General features: G+C 47.6%; 2 protein-coding genes across 6 annotated transcripts in view; both read left to right on the top strand.

Annotated features, from left to right (window-relative positions):
* Nucleotides 1-7,587, top strand: part of ATP2B4 (ATPase plasma membrane Ca2+ transporting 4) — a 101,212-nt gene extending 93,625 nt beyond the window's left edge. For 4 of the 5 annotated variants that reach the window (XM_055334247.1, XM_055334245.1, XM_055334246.1 and 1 more), the window contains one exon: nucleotides 2,970-7,587. In XM_055334247.1, coding sequence (XP_055190222.1) covers nucleotides 2,970-3,281 — 312 coding nt within the window. In that variant the 3' untranslated portion in view covers nucleotides 3,282-7,587. The remainder of the gene's footprint in view (nucleotides 1-2,969) is intronic. The other variant, XM_055334248.1, reaches the window with a different exon arrangement.
* A 9,556-nt stretch (nucleotides 7,588-17,143) lies between these two features.
* On the top strand, nucleotides 17,144-25,348 carry LAX1 (lymphocyte transmembrane adaptor 1). Its single transcript, XM_055334240.1, has 5 exons — nucleotides 17,144-17,232; nucleotides 20,045-20,157; nucleotides 20,586-20,696; nucleotides 21,527-21,612; nucleotides 23,390-25,348. Exons 1-5 carry the CDS (start codon nucleotides 17,144-17,146, stop codon nucleotides 24,173-24,175), a joined length of 1,185 nt encoding a protein of 394 aa, XP_055190215.1. The 3' UTR covers nucleotides 24,176-25,348.
* Nucleotides 25,349-25,750: the final 402 nt, after the last annotated feature.

The raw sequence follows: 25,750 nt of genomic DNA, 5'->3' as shown, positions 1-25,750 counted from the left end.
CCAGAGAGTGGCCCTTAGCCCTCATACCTGACCGAAGGTCCAGCCTGGTTGAGACTTCTGAGACATGAGACAGAGTCACCCTTCAATCAACTACCTCTACCTGTAGGACAGGGGCCACGGAAGAGCCATTTCCCAGAGGTTTTTGAGGGATAACTGAGGAAGGGCTGATTGCCTGAGTGGAGACTGCCTGCAGCTTTCACATCACCCACTGCCCTAGCTGTATCTTGTTCCCCGTACACTGCTCACGCACCGGATATCAGGGAAGGAGGATTGCCACCTTTGCTTGCGGTGGACTGGTGGTGATGTATCTGTGTGATTGTACATCAGCATGTGTTACGTATTCTCTATTCTCGGAGGCCAGTGGTGGGGTTGAGGAGCATTCTGGCTGGCGCAGCCCTAAGCCCTCCGCACCTCACCCTTCTCTCCGCCACCAGGCCACTAGATGGTGCTGCCTAGCTCCCTGACTCCTCTTCCTTTGAGCTTCCCTTGCAGGATGCTGGTTTCCCTTTAGATTCTAGAAGCCCTGCAGTCTAGCCGGATGACTGTTCCTTGCTCTCCCAAGGAAGAAATTTTCCCCCACACTTCCCATCTACCCATTCCAATTCGCTTTTATCTCCCGTTACTGTTTACCTGTAACAGTGTTATTGATCACCCCAACAGGTGAAAGGAAAAGCCAGAAAATGGGGCTCCAGACCCTGACTCTAAACCTGATTTTTAAAAACAGGTTTTCTCTATTGGACTTCACATATAATTATTTTAAGTATCCAGTTGCTTCAAAAAAAAAAAAAATAGGAGCAAGAAGTCTGAAAAACACTGATATTGAAATAACCAACCTGTGCTATAAAGGTACCTGTTCCTCTGCAGTACTTGTTAAAAACTCGGAAATCTCACAAGCAGGTGAAAAGTGGGAGCTGTCATCACTCCTACGGGGTGGTATGACTTGGAACCCATCTCTTGGCCTGGGAAAAGGCACTGGGTTTGGGCTCACTTCACCCAAGGTGCCTTGCTCTAAGATTTGATGGAGATCAGTTAAAGCTTGGGGCCTCTGGAAGACCAAAGGGAGCCTCTGTTCCCTCTGATCTCACCGAGATCTGGAGCAAAGACAACATGACAGGTAAAATTCACCCAACAGATGGTCAATAGAAATCACAGAAGGATGGAAAAGTAGGTCCTTCCTTTCTGTTCAGCATAGTGAATATGTGCCCAGGTTCCTTGATTCTTCTTGGCTGAAGCATCAAAGCCAGTTCTACTGAGTGGCAGAGAGTCCAGTGCTTTCTAAGTTCCGGGCACCCTCAGTCCTGGGTGGGTCTGCCAGGCTATTGTGGAGTGAGGCAACATAAGGGGAGCCTTAGCCAGCAAAGACACAACTTCAGTGAATCCTCTGTGTATTAGTCTTGAAGGGTCTATACAGTGATAGGAAGCATTGCCTGACTCTGTGTCTCTTCTGTCTGCACATTCTTGCCTCTTCTCCAGGGGCACATTCTTTTCTGAAACACCGGAGGAATGGAAGAGGTGCCTTATGCCAACATTTATCATTCCTCCCTGTGCCTCTCCCACTACAGCAGTTTCTCCTGCATCAGCCCCATTTCTCTCCTGGGGGAAGAATTTTTTGACAAGACTAGGATCAGCCACCTCCCCACAACTAAAACTGTCCTCCAGCCACTTTCTTTTCCCATGGCCTATCTCTCTCCAACCTCTCGGAATCCATCCTACTGCCCCTACCCCAATTCTACCAACCCGGGATTTAAAGCATGCTTCAGAGAGGCCTACAGTTCAGAAAAGCAGGCTGCCCGGAAGAGTTGGAGCCCATGGATGCGGCAAAGGGTGGCCATAGGGAGCAATTGTTTTTTCCTTTCCTCCCAGTTGACTGAATCCCTTCCTTTTTTGTGCAGTAGAAAGAGACTTTGACACCTAGAGGGCAGTGCATTTCCCTCTGCCCATTAAAACCACTTATTATTTCCATTCCTCCATTCTCTTCATCCACCTCATCAGAAAAGGCACTTGTCTGGAGCACAGCCTCCGAGTGGGTGGTTTCTCTCCTGGTCCCAGCCCTTCCCTTCCCCACATAAGATCGTGCTCTCTTCACAATTAGAAATAGCTGGAGAAAGCTGCAAGACCAGGCACAGGTGCCATGCACCAAAGACATGGACACGCATTTGAACTCTGAGAGCCAGCTCTCCTCTCCAAAGTTAGGATGAAGGCATCTTCCGATACCCGTGTTTCAGCCCCATCTGCCAGGGGAGGGGCAGAAGGGTGTGGAGTTTTGCTTTCTTTGAAGGAAGGGAACACGGCAGAGGTCGTGGGATAGAAATATCTACATGTTTCCTGACTGACAGGGCAATTATTAAACTGGAGAGTATAAGAGTTGTAATTTCTTGCATGCTGCTGACACAAATGACAAGTGTTTTGTCTGCCTTGCTGCACGGTATCCATGGCCACTTATCACCCAAAAGTATACAATGGACAAATGGGTATGCGTTTGGCTCTTTACGGGTTTGAAGCAGATAACTAAACTTCAGTGTGTAATTTTTCCATTCCACGTTCACAAAATGTTTGGCCTCGACACAGAAAGCCACATGTCTGAATCATCTTTTAAGTTCGGCTATTAATTTGCACCTGGTTCCAATGTCCTTGCCCTCCATCCAAAAGAACTAATGAATCCTTGTTTTCTGTTTCATTTTAAGAATGGTTTGGGAATGCTAACTTTGCTTTGGGTTTTCTACTTGTTTTTTTAATGCAGCTTTGAAATATTCAGTTGTTTGCCATTACTCACCCCACGCCACCCATGCTTGAAATCTGGTGTTTCTGGCGTTCCATAATCTCTTCTTATGTGTTTGGTTTTGGTTGTTGGGCAGTAGTATTTCATAGTTGGGGTTTTGTTTTCTCTCCTCAAACTGCCAGTTCTTTGTTCTACTGGCCAATTCCCACCTTCATGTTTTCTCATCCTCCTTTTCCTTCCCCTGGTATAGATCAAAGTGGTGAAAGCGTTCCATAGTTCCCTCCATGAAAGCATTCAGAAACCCAAGAACCAAAACTCCATCCACAACTTCATGACCCACCCTGAATTCGCCATAGACGAGGAGGTGCCACGAACACCACTCCTGGATGAGCATGAGGAGGAAAATCTTGAAGTTCCTAAGGCTGGGACTAGGGTGCTCCTGTTGGATGGTGAGGTCACTCCGTATGCCAACAAAAACAACAATGCGGTGGACTGCAGCCAAGTGCAAATCATTGCCTCCCACTCAGACAGCCCTCTACACAGCCTGGAGACATCCGTTTGAACTTCATTCTCTGACTCCCATCCCCACTTTCCCCGTGTCCTTTTCCATCTGCCCCATCTATAAGGTAATGATGGGACTTTTCACTGTCATGTCAGCTGCTCCCAAGTATGTGCGAACCCCCACCTGACCATGAAGAGGCAAGAGCACAGACCTCCGAGGATTTCGACTTAAACTTGAGTTGGGGTTTGTAGCAGGACCCAGTCAAACCCCAGGCAGGTAATGAATGGTAGGATCTACTCCTTGGGTGTATCAGTTGTCATTTTTAAAGGAATGATGACAGTCCTCTTGGCATCTACCCCAACCCAGACTCTCCCCAGTATACATATGTATGTCGGCATCTCCTGACTTCTGGATTTTATTTACCCTATGAGTCTGTGCCATGTTTAAGCTAAATAGAGGATTCCCAGAGACGAATGTTCCCAAATGAAATATGTTGAGGTAGGAATGGAATGTATAGAATCAGCCTCTAGAGTGATGGTTTTTTAAATGACTTTCCCATTTTCAAAACTTACACCTAGAGCCCTCTGGCTCTTTCTGCCCTTCTAGTCAAATCTCCCTAAGGTTCTTTGGTCTTTTACGACCACTGTCTTCCCTACCTTCACTCTTTCTTTTTCTTTTTCTTTTTCTTTTTTCTTTCTTAAGTGGTGATGATTAAGAAAGTGGAAAGGACATGGCTGAATTGAATCAACTTTGGCCATTCTCCCGTCTGGCCCTAATGGAACCCTTGGTTTAGTCCTAGAGGCAGATAGATTTCTTTGCTACTGGGATCCTCTTGAAGCAATTGAGAGCTGGTAAGAATGTGTTTCTGTTGTTGCCAGGTTACCCTCCGCTTCTGAACTGCCATCTTGTCAGGTGTGTGTCCTTTCTAAGTGCCAGGGAGATCAGCCTTGACTGTGAAGCTTGCATATGTTCGTTACATAGTTTTTACCGTAAGCCTGAACTTTCTCCTATTCCTAAAGTGGTGGCAAAAGAATGGATTGAGAATGGCCCTGCCTCCCAACTGGACTTGGATACTGAGGACCAGCAGCTGGCAGGTCTAGGACAAGACATACCATCAGAGCCAACTCTTATGCGATTCTCCCTAGGTTGACCACTACTGCTTTCAAAGCCTTCCTCCACCAAGGCTTTTCTAGGACCGGACCTGATTGTCGGGGGAGTGAGTACTGAGAAGCCTTGGGGGAGGCCAAAGGGCCATAACAGCAGGTTCTGAGAAACCAGACACCTTGAGCCTAGGTGCCCAAGTGCCAGCTTTCATGTACTCCTCAGCTTTCTCACTCTGCTCTCTCATGGCCCCTAACTCGTCCTGTCTCTAAACACGCCCCAGCCCTTCTTGGATATTCTGCTTTTGAAAATACGCATCCCATGTGGACTCCAGTGACATTTTGCTGACTTAAAGGAGCAAAATACCCACCCTGAAAAGTTCTCCTTCCTCTCTTCCCTTCTTCCACATGTCCCACTCAAGGTCCTCCCCCGAATGTGGTTGACTGCTGCCCAGTCAAGCCCTGTGCCTTCTTTCCCTGAACACTGCCCAAAGCAGCCCCTTCCCACCTGCCTCTCGGGAGTTGGGGACTTCACTAGGAGATTTTTTTTTTAAGTGTTCCTTGATGGGACAAGGTGGAGCCACATTTGCAGGAGCTCCGTGTTTATGCCCTGCTGATGTTGACGTAAGCTCTTCTGTGCAGGGTGAGTTAGCTCATGTCCACCAATTCCCGTGAAAAAAGTGAAGCCCGTCTCCCTCTTTCAAGAGAGATGGGGGTGGGGCTCCAGGCTCTTATGAACTGCCAAATTTCCACTTGTGAGAGTACGGTGGCCTAAACCTCTGCTCTCTGGCCTTCTCTTCTGGACCGCTCCTCCCTCACCCCTTCCACCTGAGCTGTCCGAGGTAGGAAGAGCAAAGGAACAATACCCCCCACGTGTCCCCATCACTACACAATCTGCCACATTTGACTTGGGTTTTATAAAGGTCACATGCTTCAGCAATCTTTTCTCTGTCTTAAACAGATAAGGGGATAAACCGCTCACCTGAGTGAGGTATTAGGTGTGCACATAGATATTTATTAAGTACATTGGAAGATTTAGTTCTGTCGAGTCTTTTATTACCTCAGATCAGTTTTAAAAACAAGCCAATAACAAACTCCGGAGGCAAGTGTACCGTTCCTGCTCCCAAAAGACTCTCATGGTGCCTGACAGGCTACTCTCGAGGGCTTGTGTCTACTTGTTTAAAGTCAATGGCTTCTATGTGTCTTCTAGTTTCCATGGTAGGAGAGAAAACAGAAAATATTATGCAAAAATATATAGTTTTCTTTAGCTCAGAAACGGATATTTTTGAGTCAGCCATATGTATTTTGTTTAAAGGATTTGAAATAAAGTGCTGTTGTGTTACCCTGTGGAAGGAGCACAGAACCAGCTGTTTGACATGACAGGCGACTTAGTATATTTGTGATTGGTTTTAAAACCAATACACCGTACTTCCTTTCACCAAACAGCCATCTTTATACTTAGGGGGGAAAAATGTGTTGGGTTCTAGACTTTTTTAATATAAATTTTGTTGATATGAAATTGATAAGTTTGTTTATGTGCATATGTTTTTTATATGTTTTTTTTTTCTATTCAGTTTTAGTGATCCAACTGGCAGTGAGTACATATGGCGTAAGTTAATAGAGCTTTCCCCCAATATGGTGCTTTAGATCTGGAAAGGGTCTGATGGGGAGAAGGGGAAACAATTCTCCTAGATAAACCTAGGAAAACAGGCAGTGGACTGTGGATAGGAAGGAAAGCATCCCACAGAAAGGACACCCAGCAGGAAACGAGTGTGCATCCCACATGGAGTTGGGTGCCAGGCTTTTTCAGTAACTAGTGATCAGGAACAGGGGCCTTGGCCGAATGTTGTTTCTTGAGTAGCCGGCAGAGTGGTACCCGAGATGTGAATCTCTCTTGGGCTGCAAGGATGTGCTGATTGGGGGTTTGCATTTTTCATTGTTCTTTCACCCATTTTTATGGGTTCTTGGCCCCAGGAGTCCTCCATTAGTGAGTTTTTATTCGAGGATCTGGTTTGGGATTTCCTCTCCCTTAGAAAGGTCGTGTGCAATATAGGAGATGAGGGAGACAGTTCTAAGTGGAAGTAACCAAGGCCAGTTCTGGCCTAGGGCAACCGTCTTGGGTAGGCCCTTACCAGAGGTGCCCTCTGCCCTCTGAAATGACTCCCCGCATCCCTCAAGGTATGAGAGAAACCATCAAGCAATCCTTCTGACACTTGTGGGTTCCTTAGTGTCTGAATTTCTTCTTCCACTTGGGCTTCAGAGGGGAAAGTCTGCACAGTTCTATCTGAGCGATTACCTCACTGCCAGACACCAGGGCGGGGGCAGGGGGCTGTGTGTGGCAAGTTCGCACGTCCCGCAACCTCGAAATGCCTCACCTCCTTTCTCTCCTGCTTTCTTTGCCTAACAATCAATTGAAGCAGCCCGTGATACCATCACAAAGTGCACACTTCCTCACCTTCCATATTTAGGGAGCACCCACTGCAGTGGTGGGGATGAGGCCTTGTAAATGCCTGCTATTCTGAAGCCATTCCAACCTTTTCCTCAGAATAGACCAGACACCCTTCTTTTTAGCTCACTGCCTAGTGCTTTGCCTTCCCGGCTCTGCTGTCAGGCCTGCTGTCCCCTTTCCTCTTGATGAGGAGAGATGGAGGGAAGTGAACTCCCCGTGACCAAATTGGCCTTTGGTTCACGTTTGCTCCCCAGATGTATATATGCCATATGTGAATATGCCATATATATGTGCCAGCAAATCTATCTTACGTTGTTCTTTTCAAATTGGCACGCAGATAGGAATTTCGAGTTTCTTCCTTTTTTTTTTTTTTTTCTTTTTCAGTAACTAGCATAACAAGCACTGGTATTTTTGTATAAAAAGGAAAAACAAACAAAACAAAAGATTGACTATTGTGGTCTGCATGACATAAACAAACGTGGCGATATCCAAGCATTGTGGATGCCAGTGTGTGTTGCCATAATTTATAGTTCGGCTTAGTGGTGCACCCAATCTGTATTTGCATTCTGATATTATTTAAGCTCTCTGTACAATGTTTTTGCATGTATTTATATGGTATGGTTCTTAGGGAAAAAAATATGCTGTAAACTGGCAAATCTGAAATTCAAATATGTTGTCCACTGAGACGGGAAGAAGAGGAGTTTGAAAAGATGGGAAAAAGGGGGATAATTTTTTTTTGAACCAATAAAGCTTATTGCTGATGAGCAGAAACCAGTACTGCCGTGCACTGAGAATAAAAACCCATGCCCACTTGTAACTGTGCTGTCCTCAATGTGTCTCCACCTGTCACTGGGGGATGTCACTCGGTGATCTGTTGGAGTTTGAGAAGGGACGCGCCGCAGCCACATGGAGACCCCCATCCATGCCAGCCCAGAGCTCAGCTTGTCACTGGCCCTGCCACATGCCTCTCCGCCAACATGTCCCTCTGGCAACTTGTGGCCCTGCCGGCCAGGCCCATGTGCTGGCGGGACAGACTTCGCTCAGCTCGCTTCAGGCAGAATCCACGGTCAGGGCCCTGCGACACTGGAGCCTTTGAGAAAAGATGGACTTGGAAGGATGGGAGTCCGAATGGCGGTCCTTTCTTAATCTCTTTGCGTTTTGTTTTGTTTTGTTTTGTAATGAAACACATTCTGGGAAAATTCATTCCCCTGATATTAGCACTTTTTTCCTGCCGTGCCTCTGGGTCTCTCCAGTCCCTCCTTTCCCCAAGGTTTTTTGTTCAGTTCAGTTCTGTTAATTGTCCCAGGCACCGAGTCTCTGGCATGACCCGTTAGGCCCCAGGTTCAGGCCAAAATGGCTTCCTGGCAGGTCATTTGGGTTCTGAGCTTCCATGTCTCAGGACTCAGAACTCCCTGCATCTTTCATCCAGGCCCTCGATCAAGTTCCTTCTCTCTCTGAACACATCAGAGGGAGGGCTCCCCACGGTCTGTTAGGAAAAGTATGATGGGGAAGGACAACCCAAACTCTCCCGGCTGTTTGAACAGGCTGCTTCCGAAGGAGGAGCCAGCCCTAGAGGAAACAGCTTCTATAGTATGAAGTCTTGTCCCCGCTTCTCCTGCCTGCCCCAGCCTGCTCTCCACAGACACAGGCACACTGCCTACTTCGTTTCTTTCAACGGGGCTTGGGGAGAAAGAAACCTAACAGGGGGCAAGATCTTGTTTGAAGAACAGAAATCATTCGCAAAACGAAACTTCTCTCTCTTTTTTCCCTTTATAGGTTAGGGAACCAATCACCCCTGCTAGAAAAGGTTGCGAAGGACACAGGCAGGCGCGCGCACACACACACACATCTGGAGTCCTTTCTAAAGCTGGGCCCTGTTTTTCCCCTTACTCTTACCTTCTCCTGGTTGGACCTGATGAGACCTGTGCCTCTCTACGATGCCAGACTGAATCTTAAGCATCTACACCCCCTAACCCCAGTGTGCAGTAAGGCATGGAGAAGAATGACCTTCAAAGTAGCTCTCTGGCATAGACCAGGGGATCCCCAAGTATTATTTTGATGGTGTCTAAAGCCAGCTCAGCTCCTTGGCCTGAGTTCCAATACAGAACAGTGCATGCTCTTTTCTTCCATCTTTTCCCCTACCCCCAGTTCTAAAAAAGCATAATTTTATGCTCCATCTTTAATAATAGTTCACAAGCCTTTCTCAGCCACCATACCCTCTCCCTGTGGTCACTGGTTTGTTTGAAGTTCTCCATCAAGACTATTGGTTCCCTCCCAAGTACACACACAACCAGGCAACTGCCTGATGACTTACTCTGCGGCAAATCCAAAGATTAGTCATTGGCTACCAGTGAACTGATCGCCAGGCCCTGACCTGGGTCTTTTAGGGCATGGCCTTCATGTCACTGCAGGCATGAAGGTAGAAATGGCATGTCCTTTACCAGCAAATAATTTAGAAACCCTAAATGTTGTAAATAAAACATGTAAACATGTCACCATGTTTGTGATGCCGTCAACATTCAGTTGTCCCCAACATGAACCTCACCATGAGAGATAACAACCTGCTGGATCCATAGAATGTAATACTTCCAGCCTTGAAAGGGAGTGGATTCTGGTTTCTGGGCTTGCCCATATCCCGACATGGAACTAATCATACATCTTTACTTCTCTAAAACTTGTTTCAAAAAATACTTCCCTGTCCTCAGAAGACACACACGGAAGACAGCCGTCTCTTTGGAATGGCCTCCCTCTGCTATCTCCTCAGAGGCTAATGTCAAAACAAGAAGGCCACTTAACCCTTACAATGAGAATTTAAGAGATCCACATATTAGAGAAGCCAAATTACAGTCAGAAGCTTGGCTTCTGCTCATGAAGTCTGAGCAAGGGGAGTTACCTGAACCATCTTCACACTCAGAGCCAGGTGCATCTGTCTCTGCTTTAGGTAGATCTGGTCCCCGAGTTCAGGCTCAGCCAACACTTGATTTCTCCAATGTCTCCTGTAATGGAGGCCACGAAGACCATCCTCCAGACACAGCACAATTGGTTAGGTTACAGGGTTTTTTTTTGCATGCCAGGCCCAGGAACACTATGCTGAAAGACCGTGATTTGTGTTTTAGGATTCCAGATCCCCATGGCTTGGCCTTACTGAAAGTAAATACACCTGAAAACTTACTTGAAAGAGGAAGTGGTGCCAAGGAAGTTGGGGCTAGCGACTAGCAATTGCCTTCAACAATGTAAGAGGGAGAGCAAGTACCCCCCTTGGTAATGCAAAACCCTTCCTTTGAGTCAAGAATCTCTGCATCTTCCCTACCAAATCTTTGGAACTGAAACTACTGCTTATCCGCTAAGAGAGAGAAGGGGTTTGCGTTTTTTCTGCTCACCGCTTGGTGGAGGATCTAAAACAGGGAAGTCAGAGAGGTGGAGTAAGATTCTAAAGTGTGGCAGCCCAGGAGGTAGGAGACCTGCATCCCGAACCCTGCTTCTCCAGTGGCTTGATTTTCCATCTCAACAAGGAGACAGTTGAAATGCATGGATGATTTTCAGATTACCCCTTTGAAGATCCAAAAGGGATTCATTTCTTAGAGATGATTCAGAGCCCACAGGTGTTCAACAAAAGTAGCTTTAAAAAAAAAAAAAAAGTGTTTGGCTTGTAGGTGAGCAGTCACCTTAAAAAAAAAAAAAATGCCTTAAAGGTATTGTGAACTAGTCCTCTCTGAGGTCCCTGCCAGCTCTGAAATGATCCAAACGTGGGTGACACCATAACAAGTCTCATGTGATTGAATACACAAGCAAGCCCAATTTGGATCCTGTCTTGATTGTTTCCCATTATAGTTACCAACATAAGCACAAATACAACAAGAGTAAAACTTAGTGATTGTAGTCCATCCTGCTGAGATCGTTGTCCAGTGGACAGACTCACCTTCACAATTTGCTGTGGAAAGAGCAGCAGTGGGCTGGAGATCAGAGATCTAAGCAACCCAGTGGAATGGCATACAGTTCCAGAGGAGAAGCATGATGGCTCATTTAAGCTGTGGTGAAGAGTGCTGGCCTGGAAATGAGAAGGCCTTGGTCATAACCCCAACCCTGTTACTAATTTGTTGTGTGACCAAAGGGTCTCCCCAACTCTGACACTCTTTCCTTTTTCAGTCTAGGGTCTAAAATTGCTGTTAAAGACCATCAGAGGATGCCTAAGTGGCATTTCTCTTTCATTGATTGTGGCAGTATCGTTAGTGCATTGGACACTAGCACATACCAGGACGTGTGTGGGCAGGCCCGGCCCCTTACACCTGCAACAAAGACAAATTGCTCCACAGCCCTTAAAGCATGAGAACTCTTTTTCTTGTCTAAATTAAACAAAATCTAGCCCCAAACTAAGGAGCACTCACCAAGATCTGCAAGAGGCCTCTCTTGATCATTTTTATGGTCTCACCTCCTCCTCTTGGATGGATATTGGTCCACTCACTCATTCGACAAGCACGCCCTGTGCCAGGCACTTTTGTACACCCCAAGAATGCAGCAGGAACAAAACAAAGTCTCTGCCCCCTTCAAATTTGGTCTCATAGAGGAGAGACAAAATGAAGAAATAAGTACTTAGCATGTCAAATGGTGACAAGGACCAGGGAGGAAAGGTAAAATGTAAGGCAAACAGGGGGCACAGGGCATGAGGGTTACTCTTTTGTTGATTTTATTTGAGAGAGAGGCAGAGAGAGAAGGGGAGAATCCGAAGCAAACTCCTTGAGCACGTAGCTCAACGCGGGGCTCAGTCTCACAACCCACAAGATCAGGACCTAAGCCCAAACCAAGGTCGGATGCTCAAATGACTGAGCACTGCCCCCACCCCCGCCGGGTGTCCCAAGAGCTGTTTGGGAGAGAAGGCGTCTCTGATGAACAGACGTTTGTGAAGCTATGTGAAGGGAGTCAGAGAGTGAGCTTAGATAAATATGTGGAGGAAAGAGATTCCAGGCAAAGGGCCCAGTAAGTGCAAAGGTCCTGACACAGAAGACCATGATGTGTTTGAGGACGTACAAAGAAGGCAGGGCTGAAACTGAGTGACTAAGTGGGGAAGTGAAAGAGGGACGTGCAGACACAGGGCTGGGAGCTGGGCAGAGCCTATAAGCCATCACAAGGTGGGAAACCACTGGAAGGTTTTCACTGAGGCCTACAATGATCTGTCTTATGGTTGAGGATCTATCATGTGGCTACCATGTAGGGGAAACTGGAAGGTCGATGTTGACTTGACTAGCACATGCCATATGTGGCCTAGCCTAATACTGCAGGACATAGGTAAGTCTAAGCCCTCTGTCATGCTGTTGACCTGTGACACACGGAATAGGGAAAAGAAAATGCTTGTTCCAAAAAATGTAAGATCTATCACTTGCCAGCCAAGTTTTTTAACGCCCTGGTCAATGAAGCGATTGAAATGACATTCTACTCACTTGTGCAAGAAGGGAACAAAGAAAATCCTCTTGACCCGCCCTCCATGTTCCAGCCCTTGCACTCCTATGGCCACATTGGCTGTCTGGTCCCCAGGCAGGCCCTCTGCCTTCCAGGCCTCCTCTGAGATGTGCTGTGCCTACATCTGATCCCTAATGCCACTGCATCCCTTCACCCAACCCTGCTGCCCTGCCCTCTCTTGCCCTCCCTGCTGCTGCTGAGGAGTTGCCTCCTTCCTGCCCAGAGACCCAGGGTCAGAACCTTGTGTGCTTGTGTGGGCTGGCTGAGGGGGGCCTGTGCTCACAGCCCTGGGGCTGAGGCGGCATTGGGGCTGTCAGCAAACAGTTGCTCATCTGAACACACCTCACAGCTAGCTCTGCTCCACAGCTCTGCAGCTGCTGGGACTCCAGAGGGGGCTGCCAAACACAGAAAACTCTAGAAAGACCAAAGAGGCAGAGGTCTGCCCTGCTCTCAGGATACCAGACCTAAGGAAAGGGCTCTCTTGCCTGTCAGCCATGCCAATCCACCTCATCCACAAAGGCCTGGCCTAAGTGGGTAAAAACTGTCCTCTAGTCACACTGCTTGCTTCCAAATTCTCCTCTCACTCCTCAAGGGCCTTGGGCCGAGTGGGAGCAGGGAGCAGAGCAGTATTTCCATATTTTCTAAATCTTTTTGTCCTAATCCTGCTCTCTTTCAACTTGAACTTAAAAGGAAAATATTTGCAGCCTTTGTTCTCAGTTTCAGACTTGCCTGGACTGGAGACGGCCTCCAGCATAGGAGCAAGTGAATAAGGAATGTGGAGGATTGCCACCGCTCAGGCTCCGGCTGCCCCTGCTGTGGTTTGCCTCAGCCCCTAAGCCTTCGAGAACAAAGCCTGGCTGGAGTTGTCTTTCACACAGGACAACTTTGGCGTTTTTCTGGCCCAGAAATATGAAAGCCATCATTAACCCCTCCTTGGGGCAAAGGAGACCCAACACAGGAGCCAGGTTGCCCTTCCTTCGAGGGATAACAAGGGCTTGCTTTTCCCTTTCCTTCGCTGCCGAGCACGCAACAGGAGAAAACACTAGACACCCATTTCTTTCTCAACAGCTCACCCTGTTAGACACGTAGGCCATGAATTCACAGCCACAATAAGCACCTAAGAGAACTTCTCAGAGGCCCCGTTTGATTCTGATGGTCAGGCACTGAGTCAGAGATGCAATAAATAAAACAAAGTCCCTGCCCTGAAGGGGTTCAAAGTCTACTTGAGGAGACAGTCATTTAAACAACTAATCCCAACAATCAGAGCTATCAGGCCTGCTGCCCTGGCGACCCAGAAGAGCCAAACCCAGTTCCAGGAGAGGAAGTCTTCACAGAGGGGGTGACACTTATGACATATATTTTAATAACCAATTTATTTTTTTATAAAAATGACACTTGAGGGATCCCTGGGTGGCGCAGCGGTTTGGCGCCTGCCTTTGGCCCGGGGCGCGATCCTGGAGACCCGGGATCGAATCCCACGTCGGGCTCCCGGCGCATGGGGCCTGCTTCTCCCTCTGCCTGTGTCTCTGCCTCTCTCTCTCTCTCTCTCTCTCTCTCTCTCTCTCTCTGTGACTATCATAACTAAATAAAAAAAAATCTTAAAAAAAAATGACACTTGATCCTTATAATAATTCAAGCGGTAAGAGTCCAATGAAGAAAGTAACAAGATACCTCAAGCCCCACAACCCGGAAATAACCAGTATAAACTCTTCAAATGGATCTTATCGGAATTTTATGAGGGAGAGAGAGAGAGAGAAAGAAACTGCTGTCACAATGAATGAATCAGTGCAAAGGCCCAGAGCATGGAAATGACAAGAGTGGGGCGTGCATGGAGTACAGAGTGCCTGCTAGGGGGTGCCAGCTGAGGCTCACCACTGTGTGTGGGTCAGACCGCATGTACAAAGCCAGTGTGCCCAGTGCCATGTGGTGGGAGACTTTCCATAAATCTGCACTCAAGGAATAGAGGAACACATGGTAGAAAGGTAGGCTGGGCATCAAGAGAGGAAGAGAGGAAGACCAAAGGAGGCGATCCATTAAGTATAAAGAAATGAGCCTAATGTATAATAAGATAATCACAGAATAGCACCCCCCGTTTAATGAGATTGCACATGCCAAGTCCTCAGCAAAGCATTTTTCATGGTCAGCGCAATTTTCATAATTGCATTACCTATGTGGTAGTATTGCTATTTTACATCCAAGGAAACACCCAAAAAGATTAGACGACCTGTCCAAGCAGTCGTTTAGGATCTGATCTTGTATCGATGCTCTTAACACAGTGCTTCTGTCTTTCCAGAAGATTCTGGAAGGTTTTTAGTAATACTAAAAACCACATCACTGAGTTAGTACAGACTCAATCCCTTCCATTCAAAGGGTTTTGCTCGGATGCATAAGGGTCCGTTTGAAACCAATCTTAGGGGTGCCTGGGTGGCTCAGTGGTTGAGCATCTGCCTTTGGCTCAGGACATGATCCCAAGGTCCTGAGACTGAGTCCAACATCGGGTTCCCTGTGAGGAGCCTGCTTCTCCCTCTGCCTGTGTCTCTGTGTCTTTCATGAATAAATAAATAAAATATTTTTTAAAAATAGCTTTAATATTTAAAATAATAATAATAATAAAATAATAATAATAATAATAATCTTAATACTTTTTTTTTAAGTGGAACCCAGGGTCTTGAACTCGTGACCCTGAGGTCAAGAGCTGAGCTGATATCGAGGGTCAGATGTGCAACCGACTGAGCCACCCAGGCACCCCTAATCTTAATACGTTGGGATCACATGTCACATTCAACCCTGAAATCATTAAAAGTGGTTGAAGGGAAATACCAGAGCCATCAGGTTTCAAACATGTGTCCTATTTCCCCGGAAGGAGCAGTTTTCTTCCATTACTATGATGAATAATTTCACACGCGGATTTAGTGTTTGTGGGTCTGATTGGCAGTCGCACAAGCAGGAGGGAAAGGAGAGCAGGTGGCAGGGTGCAGCCAGGTCTGGAAACCTGGAGCTCGTTCTGTGGAAACCCCTTTCAGAAGGCTGTTGCCCTCAAGTGTGGGGAGGCCGCCGGTGGGGGAGACAGTCAGGAAACCAGAGGAAAGATTAGTCTGACTCAGACACTCTGGATAAGATAAGAAAAAACAAGGTCTTCAGATGATCACACAGGAGAATGTCTTTAAAAAGAAAAAAAATATTTATTTTTTTTTTAAGTAGCAGCCAGGGTCGTGAGGTTTGGTTCTATCGGCCCTTCTCTTGTACCCTCTCCTACCACCTTCCAAGCTCCCAGCTCCCCCGCCATCCTCTACGGCCGCCCCCGCGCTCAGCTCAGGACAGGCCTGGGGAATCCAGCTCACTCTTCCAGTCCTGGCCGCAGGGCCTGGAGCGACAGGTCGTTTTCTCCTGAGGAGCCCTAGTTCTACTCAGACCCTTTCCCAAGGACAGGGGGGCAAAGCCCCAGGGTCCAGCTCTTGAACCAGCTGTCCCTGAACCACCTGTGCTCCTGCCAGGTAAGGCCAGGTGGGGGGATGGCAGCCAGAGCCCAGAGGGCAGAGCTCCTGGGAGAGCCACTCAGGCCACCTGCACCCTCTCCCCTGGGGCTCTGGGGGCACCTGGACGTGCAGGCCAGGGTAGACAGCCACCCCCCGTCCCCAGGAGCTGGGACCTTAGTGCCCACAGGGGAGGGATGGGAGGTGCTGAGGCACTGGCTGTCTTCCCTGCCATGGGGAGGGAGTCCATTTCCCTGTGGAAAGCCAGGTCAGAGGCCCCTCACATCCCCGGAAAAGTCCTAGTGGCCTGGCCCCTTCTCTTTGGACTCTCCCAAGGGGCTGAGACTTCCGGGAAGTTGATAAGGGAAAGAGAAGGGAGCCAGAAACAAATCTGAACAATTGCCTAAGTCTGAGAAAAGACCAGGAATGAGATTTCTGGCCTCTGAGACAGGTGCACAACAAGGGGATGGACCTCCAGAAGAGTCCTGCCGAGAGCCGGCCGCCAGGGGCCACGGAGGGCAGGGCTCCGGGAAGGAATGGCCAACACTGACCTGGCCTTGGCTCCATTCAGAGGGTAATCCCCAGAGATTCTCAAAATGGAAAACACAGACCAGCTTTGTCAAAATCACCCAGGAAGTGTCTATGAAAATAGCCCGTCCCCAAAACCCATAGGAACAATCATGGATCCCCCACCACCTTGCCCCATCTTTAGTCACACTCCCCACAGACCACAGGCCCCCCCACCCACCCCCCACACACACACCCGGCCAACCCAGGGAACAGGGGGTGCAGACATGTCTTCTTCTACCTTGCTGTAGCTGAGCAGCATTTCCTGTGCCCCATGCCTCATTAGCACATCAGTGCTGTCGTTTCCTGTGACGACTCTCTTGTTTCCATTCTGGCAAATGTTTGCTCTTTTCTCTCTGCTCTGGGGGTTGGGAGGGGATGAGCTTCTCACGGAGTCTCTCTCTCTCTCTCTCTCTCTCTCTCCTCTTGGCAGTTTCCCCCCTACACTCCTCACACTTCCACCAGGAGGCTGAGCGCATAGCATCTCCCTGAGCCACCTCTCTCGGGGCGCATGGCACCAGAATGAGTTCGTGCTTCCCACAGTGGACACGGTAGCCACATCCAGGTAGAACCAAACGTGTTGTTTTTGTGTTTGGGCTCAATGCAGCCTAACATTTCAGGGGTAGACGCCAGGTAGACGCAATGTTGGGGGAAAGAAAGCTCTAGAAAGATTGGAAAACATGGAGATGAGGAGGATTTCTAGTCTTCTTATCTACTTAAGAAAGTGGTTATGGTGGTATGCAAAACACAAGTCAATTTTGCCTTTTCTCCTGATGGATGGTCACTTAGGAAGAGCCAGGAGAAGTGGCATGTGTTAGCTGTTGATAACTGAGAGAAAGCTTAGAAGAAGAAGCTGAAGCCAGAGAGGTTTCTATGACCATGGATGTGATCACCCCGACCATTTCAGAAATCAGAGGGAGGACCTTGGAAGCCAGGACTCTGCAGGTAACTGCCGGCAGCCTGGACAGGTGAGTAACTCAGGGTGGTGAGCTCCACCCTCCCCTGATTTAGACAGACAGCCCTGGCCGACCCCGGCACTTCTACCCCAGCAGTGCTCCTAGCCCTCACGACTGCCCTCAGGTCCCCTTAGACCACCAAATTCTAGGCTTAGAGAAGCTTGCCCAGGACTGCTGGGAGGGAAGGAATGGGTAGCGGTGAGAAAAGGAAGTTGCAGGGAGAGAGGGTCCTTAGACCTTGCTGTCTGGCCTGGGTGGATTTCTTACCTCCCAGAGGTCCCAGTCATTGTCCTCAATCTTCCCCGTATCAGGTCCCAACGACCACTCTCCTCCTTCCCCCTCAAAAATTAGGAGCCACCATGATGGAAACAACAGGCCTGTTTTCTTTCAGTCTGTATTTTTAGGTCCTAAAAACTTTCCATGCATGGAAAATGCAATCATCGATGTATAAAGATATGTCTTTAGGATATAAAATCTCACAGAACTCAGCATGGCTACACATTTTATTGCTAAAACTTGCGGGATCATACTAAGACACATAAAAAGTCCAAGAGAGGTTGAAACTTTAACACTTGTGGGTAGGAATCTCAGTGCTGTGATAACAGTGCAACTCAGCAATAATAAATTTCAAATCCCTGTCGTTTAGGGAAATAAATGTATTATCATGACAAACACATATATGTCACCTGCAGGTGGAAGGAGCATGGATGGGGACTGAATTTATGAAGCTGTCAGAACCCTGAAGCCCCCCCCCCCCCAGATAACTACTTCTATGTTCATTCGTGTTTACTAAGTCACTCATCTATTCCACAAATATTCACCCTGCCCTTGCTAAGTGCCAGGCACTGTCCCAGGTACCAGGTAAATAGGATGGACAAGTCCATGGCTTCTTGGAGCTTACAGTCAAGTAGGAAAGTCAGATATGGACAAACAAATGGATATATAATAAAATGTCACCAGAACAGAGTTAAGGGGACTGGGAGTAATAGGCCTGTCTGAGCAGGTGATATTTCAGATGAGACTTGAGGGAAATGAGAGATGGAGCTACCTGCCCCCCCACCCCCACCCTGGGAGAGGACCTGGAGGTCTGAGGTGGCAGTGTGCTATGCATGGACAGGGACCAGCCAGGAGTCCTGGCTGTCCACGTCAGAAGGAAAGTGGTAGGAAATGAGGTCAGAAGGTAGGCAGAGGGGCGCCTGGGCGGCTCAGGAGGTTAAGTGTCCAACTCCTGATCTCGGCTCAGGTCATGATCTCAGGGCCATGGGATCTAGCCTTGCATCGGTTCTATGCTCAACTTGGAGCCTGCTTGGGATTCTCTCTCCTACTCCTTCTACCCCTCCTCTCTCTCTCAAATAATAATTTTTTTAAGATTTTATTTTTATTTATTCATGAGAGACACAGAGAGAGGCAGAGACACAGGCAGAGGGAGAAGCAGGCTCCCTGCAGGGAGCCCGTTGTGGGACTCCATCCCAGGACCCCGGGATCACGACCTGAGCCCAAGGCAGATGCTCAACCGCTGAATCACCCAGGCATCCCTCAATTAATAAATGCTTTAAAAAGAGAGAGAGAGAAGAAGAAGAAAAAAGAAGAGGAGGAGGAGGGCAAAGGCTAGACCATAAGGGGCCATGAAGTCCTCGCTGAGTAGGGATTGTGGATGTTATCCCAAGTGTGATCAAAGTCATGTGGGTCACAGGAAGAGAGGGGACGTGATCTGGTTTACTGTGAGGAGGATCATGCAGGCTCATGTGTGAAGGTAGTATGTGGGGGTCAAGAGTGAAGGCAAGGCAACGCGCTAGGGAGGTTACTGCAAAGACCCATGTGGAAGCAAGGAGTGGCAATGGAGGAGTGGAGGTGTCTGGGTTTGGGAAAGATGCCCAGAGTTGAGCAGATGGAATTTTCTGGTTGACTGAATAATTGAGGTGTGAAAGAAAAGGAGCAGTCAAGGATAGCTCCAACCACTAGATGATGGGAGACACCAGAGGAGAAGCAGGCTTATGGGGGAAGAACAGGCATTCTGTTTCAGACATATTTGGTTTGAGATGTCCATTGGGCAGTTTAGCAGAAATGTCCAGGAGAATTGGGTAAACAAGCCTAGGACTAGCTGACCTGTTGGCCATTCCTGCTGTATCCTCCATTGGCTTCTTCTTGTTCCAGTAGGCAAAGCAGAGCAGCAACCCCAGTGCTGTCAGGGAACCACAAGCAGCAGAAACTCACTCCTGCATTTGTGTGGGTCACATTCCACAAAACAGCAAGTATTGTTGGAGACCAGTTCTGCAAGTCTATACACGGGGGTTGTTCAAATGCCCGCCAGCCGGACTCTGTCCCAGAGCAGCTCCCTCTTCCACACAAGACAGGACACCAAGGAGTAGGGAGTGAGGAGGAAGCAAGGGCAGGTGAACCTGATTTTGCCAGTTTGGAGGAGAGTGTGGTACACTGGAAAGAGCACACACTCTTTGGGCCCCAACAGACCTAGACTCACGTTCCATCTTTGCTCCTTCCCACCTGTGTGATCTTTGATATATCACTCGGCCTCTCTGAGTCTCAATCTCAGGTTTCTGGCCACAAGGAGAGATGAGACGTTGTAAAGATTAAATGAGCTTCACACACACGCAAACCCCTGGCATCCAGTAGGGCTTCCAAAGGGGTAATGCCCAGCTTCCTTCTGTCCACAATGAAGACACCCTCTTCAACCACACAGCCTACCCACCTCAGCTTTCCGGCCGGCTCCCATTCCAAGTCCTCAGGCTCCAATTCCTGCAGAAAACCTTTCTCCAGCCTTCTCAGCCTCCTACAGCTGGAGAATGGCCCTTGTTTTTCCCCACAGAGAGAAAGACCAGAGCAGAGCCATATTTTCTGGGTTTGCAGGATTCCTTGCCGTCCTACTGACCACTCTGATCTTCTACAGCCTATGGAACTGGAATAAATGGAAGAAGCAGCGTGAGTCCTTTGATTGTCCCAAGTGGAGACACACGAGGATCCACCATCTAGCCTGGCATTCAAGGCCAAGTTTATTCTCCAGACATAAACTCTGTTCTCTTCTGCTCTTCCCTGACACACTGGCCATTGTCTCACTTTTGAGAGTCTAAGCCATGGCCCTGAAAGGCTCAGTGCCAATCAGAGTTCCACTTTGCAGGTCATTGCCCTGAGACATTTATGCCCACCCTTTCCCACCACCCCCTACTTGCCCACTTGCTTCTTCTCCCAGTCTTCTGGCTCAAATGGAATTGGGCAAGTGTGAAAATGTATTTTTTATGATACATAGTGAGGATGGGGAATATTTTCAGGGACTATCTCATCCCTAAGGGTCCCTGCATTCGGTACCACTTGCCCCCACTGAGATCTCCATCTCTCTCATTGTCTTGCAGGACACATTCCTTACTTCCGAGTTACCGTCATGCCCTTACTTTCTCTGTCTCGACCCAGACAAGGAGCCAAAAATATTTATGACTCCTTACCCCAGAGGCAAGGAGAGCTGGGTAGGTTTTTTTTCTTTCTAATCTGCAGAGCACAAATGTTACTGAACTTCATCCAGAATGCACCTCTCATACCCAGAAGCACCTTTTTTCTTTTTTTAAGATTTTATTTGTTTATTCATGAGAGACCCAGAGCAAGAGAGAGAGGGGCAGAGGCACAGGCAGAGGGAGAAGCAGACTCCATTCAGGGAGCCTGACGTGGGACTCGATCCTGGATCTCCAGGATCACGCCCTGGGCTGAAGGCAGCACTAAACTGCTCAGCTGCCCCAGAAGCAACTTTTTTTTTTTTTTTTTTTTTCAGAAGCAACTTTCTTTACATTTTCAGACCTTTCTGCCCTTCAGGGAGCGTGGAGGAGGACGGGATAGTCAGAAGCAGGCTGTAACTCCATTAGGGGCCTACAGAGCTATAAAAAGGGAGCTGGGAGGTGTCTGGGTCGGGTTTTTTTGTTTTTTTTTTATTTGTCCTGATATGAAGTAAGCAAAGGACGGATGGGTATGCCCAAGAATGGGGGACACATACAGAAGAAGAGCATGGCCTCTGGCATTACAGGAGCCTCCTCCCCAGCTGCTCTAAACTCTGTGCTAATTAGTGTCCTCTGGTCCTTATTATTATTATTATTATTTTTTTTTTTTGGTCCTTGTTAAAAACAGAGGACAGTCCCAGGCCTCAGAGCACATCATTCTCCCTAGCTCTGCCCCTCTCACCACAGAACACCGGCCTCAAATACCGACACCACACAAACCCGCATCAACCACAATGCGGGGACCATCGAGGTGGAAGCGCTCAGGGGACTGGCTGGCTATCTTCAGGGTTTGTTCTCTGTCCTTTCAGGGAGACGGCAGTCAAGGAGTAACCATATTTTCAGTACCGAGAGCCTCCTTTCCAGAAATTATGATAGCCCTCCTTCTGATGCTGTGGTAAGAGTCAAGGGAGAGGACAAGCCCCTTGGGAGAGAGGACATGTCTCTGGCAGAACTGGGGTAAATAAGTTCAGGTCACAGATCTCCTTTCCTGGCAAACGACATGTCCCCTGGCAGTGGCCCTGTGGCCCTATTGATAAATCGGGAAGACTAGCCTCAGGGACCTCCCTACTGCCCAGGGACAAAAATCAGGAAAGGTAGGAACAGTGGCTCAGGATTCTAAGTAAGATACCAGGGCACATGTGTTCAAAGATTCGGTGTTAGAATGGAAATGTATTGTTTTAACAAGGGTAACAGCTCACTCAAATGAGTATTGTCCCCTTCCAACGCTGTATCCTACCTCGAGAGAGGATACAAATATTCCAGCAATGCTGTGGGTGCTCAAAACATCCTTAAAACCCTGCTTTTGGGAATTACTTCTGGGGCCCATGGCAAATGGTTTCAATTATCCTCAATAGCAGGTATGTCTGTAAGTCATTGAGGACGGTAGCTGGTGTAGAAAGTGTTTGATCAAACGTGGGGTATTTTTGACGTTACCATGGGAACACTACAATGAATAACAATGACCTAGTGTGGCCTGTGATCTGGCTCTAAAGGCAGCCCTCAAGGAGGAGCCCCACAACACTGTGGGGCAGAGACACCCAAGACAGGAAAGGGGGGACCTGGAAGCTCAGGGGCCTCATCTCCAACAGATAAGCTCTCACTTGCTTGTTGAAGAATCGGTCCCTTGGCTCTGTGGTCATCTCAGATGAACACAGTCCTACTGCTGCTGCTGATCCTGCTGCTGCCCAGCTTCTCACTACCCAGAGCTTTACTGTTCAGTTAGCACTTGGACACCCCTAGTGCTCCTCCCACATATCCCATCCTCGGGCTGGGCTCTGCTCTCACCTCTACAAACTCCTGGGGGACCAAGCTTGCATGGCTGATAATGTGCAGGGAGGAAGAAACGTCCCTGCCAAAGCGAGTTCTAGCACTCCATCCCAAACTGATATGAGGCCACAACACATGTTTGGCTACGGACTGTGTAGTAGATGAAGAACATTTGGAACCAGTCGCCAACATTTAAAAATCTAAAAGATTTCACATTAAAATCTGGATGTCCAGCTTTTCTTGAAAAGTCAGAAGCTCTGGAAACATCAGACCGGCATCCCTAAATGGCCACAATGGGCTGGGTCCATATGCCAGCTGCCCCTTTAATAATAACAACCATTTGTTAGTGTCTTCCATGTGCCAGAAACTATTCCCAACACTTTATGCATAGTCACACACTTACTCCTCACAAAAAACATATCATGTGGATATTATGACTATCCCCTTTTTATTTGCGAGGGAGGTAAGGCACAAAGAGATTAGGTGACTTTGCCCAAACTCGGCACAGAGTAGCGAGGCTGGGATTTCCATCCTGAGTCTAAGGCTGAGTCACTACTTTTAGCCACTGTACTCTATTGCCTCTCAACGCTCACAGGTAGCGGCTCTCCCCAGTTCATACTATTCCCCTCTACAGACTCCCCACTGAACACCCACACTGTGACCAAAAACCAGCAGCAATTTATCATCACATTTACACTGTCGTGTTCCCTAAACTTAGCCCACACTACTCATACCTGCCCATGATCTAAAGCTTTGCAACTGGAGACCTCCAACTTAGAGATGTTCTACAAGGTAAGGAACAAAGTGAAGGAACTATGAGATAGTGGTCCTGGGTGGGGAAGTAGAAAGGCTTCACCTGTGTTTCTGCTTCAGTCCTGTCACTGGCTTTCTCTTCTTGCTTATAGCCCTCCCAAGCAGGCAATGCCCTCTGGCTGTACAGAGACCATACTCATGCCAACAGCTATGCAGTGGGCATCTATGACAATGCCACGGGGCTCCAGATGTGTGGGGACCTCACTCCCTCAGCACACTATGTCAATGTCAGAGCAGCCAGAGACTGCCTGAGCATTTCTTCAGAGGATTCAAGAGATTACATCAATGTGCCCACAGCAGAAGAGATTGCTAAGGCTCAAGCTTCTACCGACAGCACCCCCACGGGCCTCTTTGCCCTCCCAAGTACCCAGGAGCTGGAGTCTACTGAGGAAAGAGACAAGGGCTGTGGGAATGCCAGTGACCACATCAGTTTTGGGTCTCTAAAGTCTGAAAGCAATGATCCACTCAGCGATGGGGAAGACTCTTCGGAGACCTCGAATGACTATGTCAATATGGCAGGGCTGAATCTTGAGACCATCCAGGGGAAGCAGTCCTGTCTGGTTTTCCAGTGCTATAGAGATTATGAAAATGTTCCACCAGCACACACCAATGGAAACCAGCAGCAGGGGGAGGAAGACGTGACATCCTCAAACACAGAAGGCAGGATGGACGGTCCAGGTACCCACCTCCAATTTGTTGTGAAATCAGGGAGTTTCCTGGCTCTAGGGGAACATGTGACCTGTCAGCCATCTGCACAGAGTGAGAGTAGTCAGATGAAACACGAAGAAGACATGTCAAATGACACTTCTAGTGACTATGAGAATGTGCTAGCTGTCAAGTCAGAAGACAGGGACTCCAAGCAGGGACCAGACACATAACTCCTTCCTGATGAATTAGGACCCAGAAACCCAGCTGAAGAGCTCTGTGGAGTAGGCTATGCTTGCCAGACCCATGGCCACTACCAGGTCTGGTAAAGATCGCTGGCCATCCTTATATATCTCAGTGGTTCATTCAGGTAGACTACAAAAATGCTGAGACGCACAGAAGTTAGGGAACTCACAAAAGCCAATGTCTGAGAAAGCCAGAAGGGAATTCTTCTCAAGCAGGGTGCTATTATCTCTCATACCAACCTAAGAATGTTTGCTGAAACTCCCCTATAGGACAATTAGTAGATTAAAAATGTAGTAGTACTTTAGTGTACAGTGGAAACATGAAGTGGTCTAAAATCATTACCTTCGCGGATACCAGCAGGATGCAAAGTGAGAATATGGATCAGCTTGTGATCCAGGCAGAGGCCAAAAAGAATGGAGAAGTCGGAGTTGGGGTGGGACAGCAGTTTCCAGTTGAAAAAGGGTGTGGACAATCAAACGCTAGGGAATATGTGGGACATTAGAACTGTCTTTCATTGTACTCTCCACTTTAGCAAGGTGACAGTTTCTCAGAAGCATACACTTATACAACCCAGCCATTCCACTACTAGATGTTTATCCAAGAGAATTGAATATTTGTGTTCATACAAAAACCCATACATGCCTATTTATAGTAGCTTTTTTCATAACTGCCAGAACTAGAAATAACCCAGAAGTCCTCTAACACGTAAATGGGAGAATGAACTGTGGTATATCCATGTAATAAGGTTATCTATACTGAACATAAAAAAGGAATGAACTATTGGTTTGAGCAACAACACGGGCAAATCTTAAATGCATTTTGGTAAGTGAAAGAAGCTAGGCCTAAAAAAAAATCTACGAATTGTGTGATTCCAATTATATGACATTCTGGAAAAGGCAAAACTTTAAGGATGGAAAACAGATTAATTAGCGTTTGCCAGGTTTAGGCAAAGGGAAGTTTACTACAAAGGAATTTCTAGGTTAATGGGGCTCTTCTGTACGGGTACTGTGGTGGCAAATGCATGACTGTGAATTTGTCAAAACACAAAAAACTATATAGCACAACGAGTGACTTTTATTATATGTAAAAATTTTTAATTAACCACTCTATCAGGGGAAGCCATAATGGAATGAAGATTAAGACAAACAAACCTAACTATATTACAGATGGATGATATAGCCTCACTGAAGGCGGGGGTGGGGGGGGGAGCTGGCCTAATTAACTTTGGAAAACTATGCTTTCACTTGAAACTGTAAGATAAAAAAAATAAAAAAATAAAAAATAAAACTAAAAAAAAAAATAAAAAGAAACTGTAAGATAAAGACATACAAACTGTACGTAAACACTGCACTCTAGCTGGTAAATTCATATCTCAGAGGAATATAGTCTAGCAATTCTGAAACTACGTTAAATGTATGCTAAGATTGAACAAGTAAATAAATGTAGATAAGGAGAGACGGGTTTCTCACTATCAGAACAAGAGGTGACAAATAAGCGAGTAGAAAAGGCTACAATGAACTCTGTGGTGCCAGACTAGATTTGGAGGTAGAGTCTGAACTCTT

Source organism: Nyctereutes procyonoides, unplaced genomic scaffold, assembly GCF_905146905.1.
Source record: "Nyctereutes procyonoides isolate TBG_1078 unplaced genomic scaffold, NYPRO_anot_genome, whole genome shotgun sequence".
NCBI classification, from domain to species: domain Eukaryota; kingdom Metazoa; phylum Chordata; class Mammalia; order Carnivora; family Canidae; genus Nyctereutes; species Nyctereutes procyonoides.
This window is presented reverse-complemented; position numbering and strand designations above follow the sequence as displayed.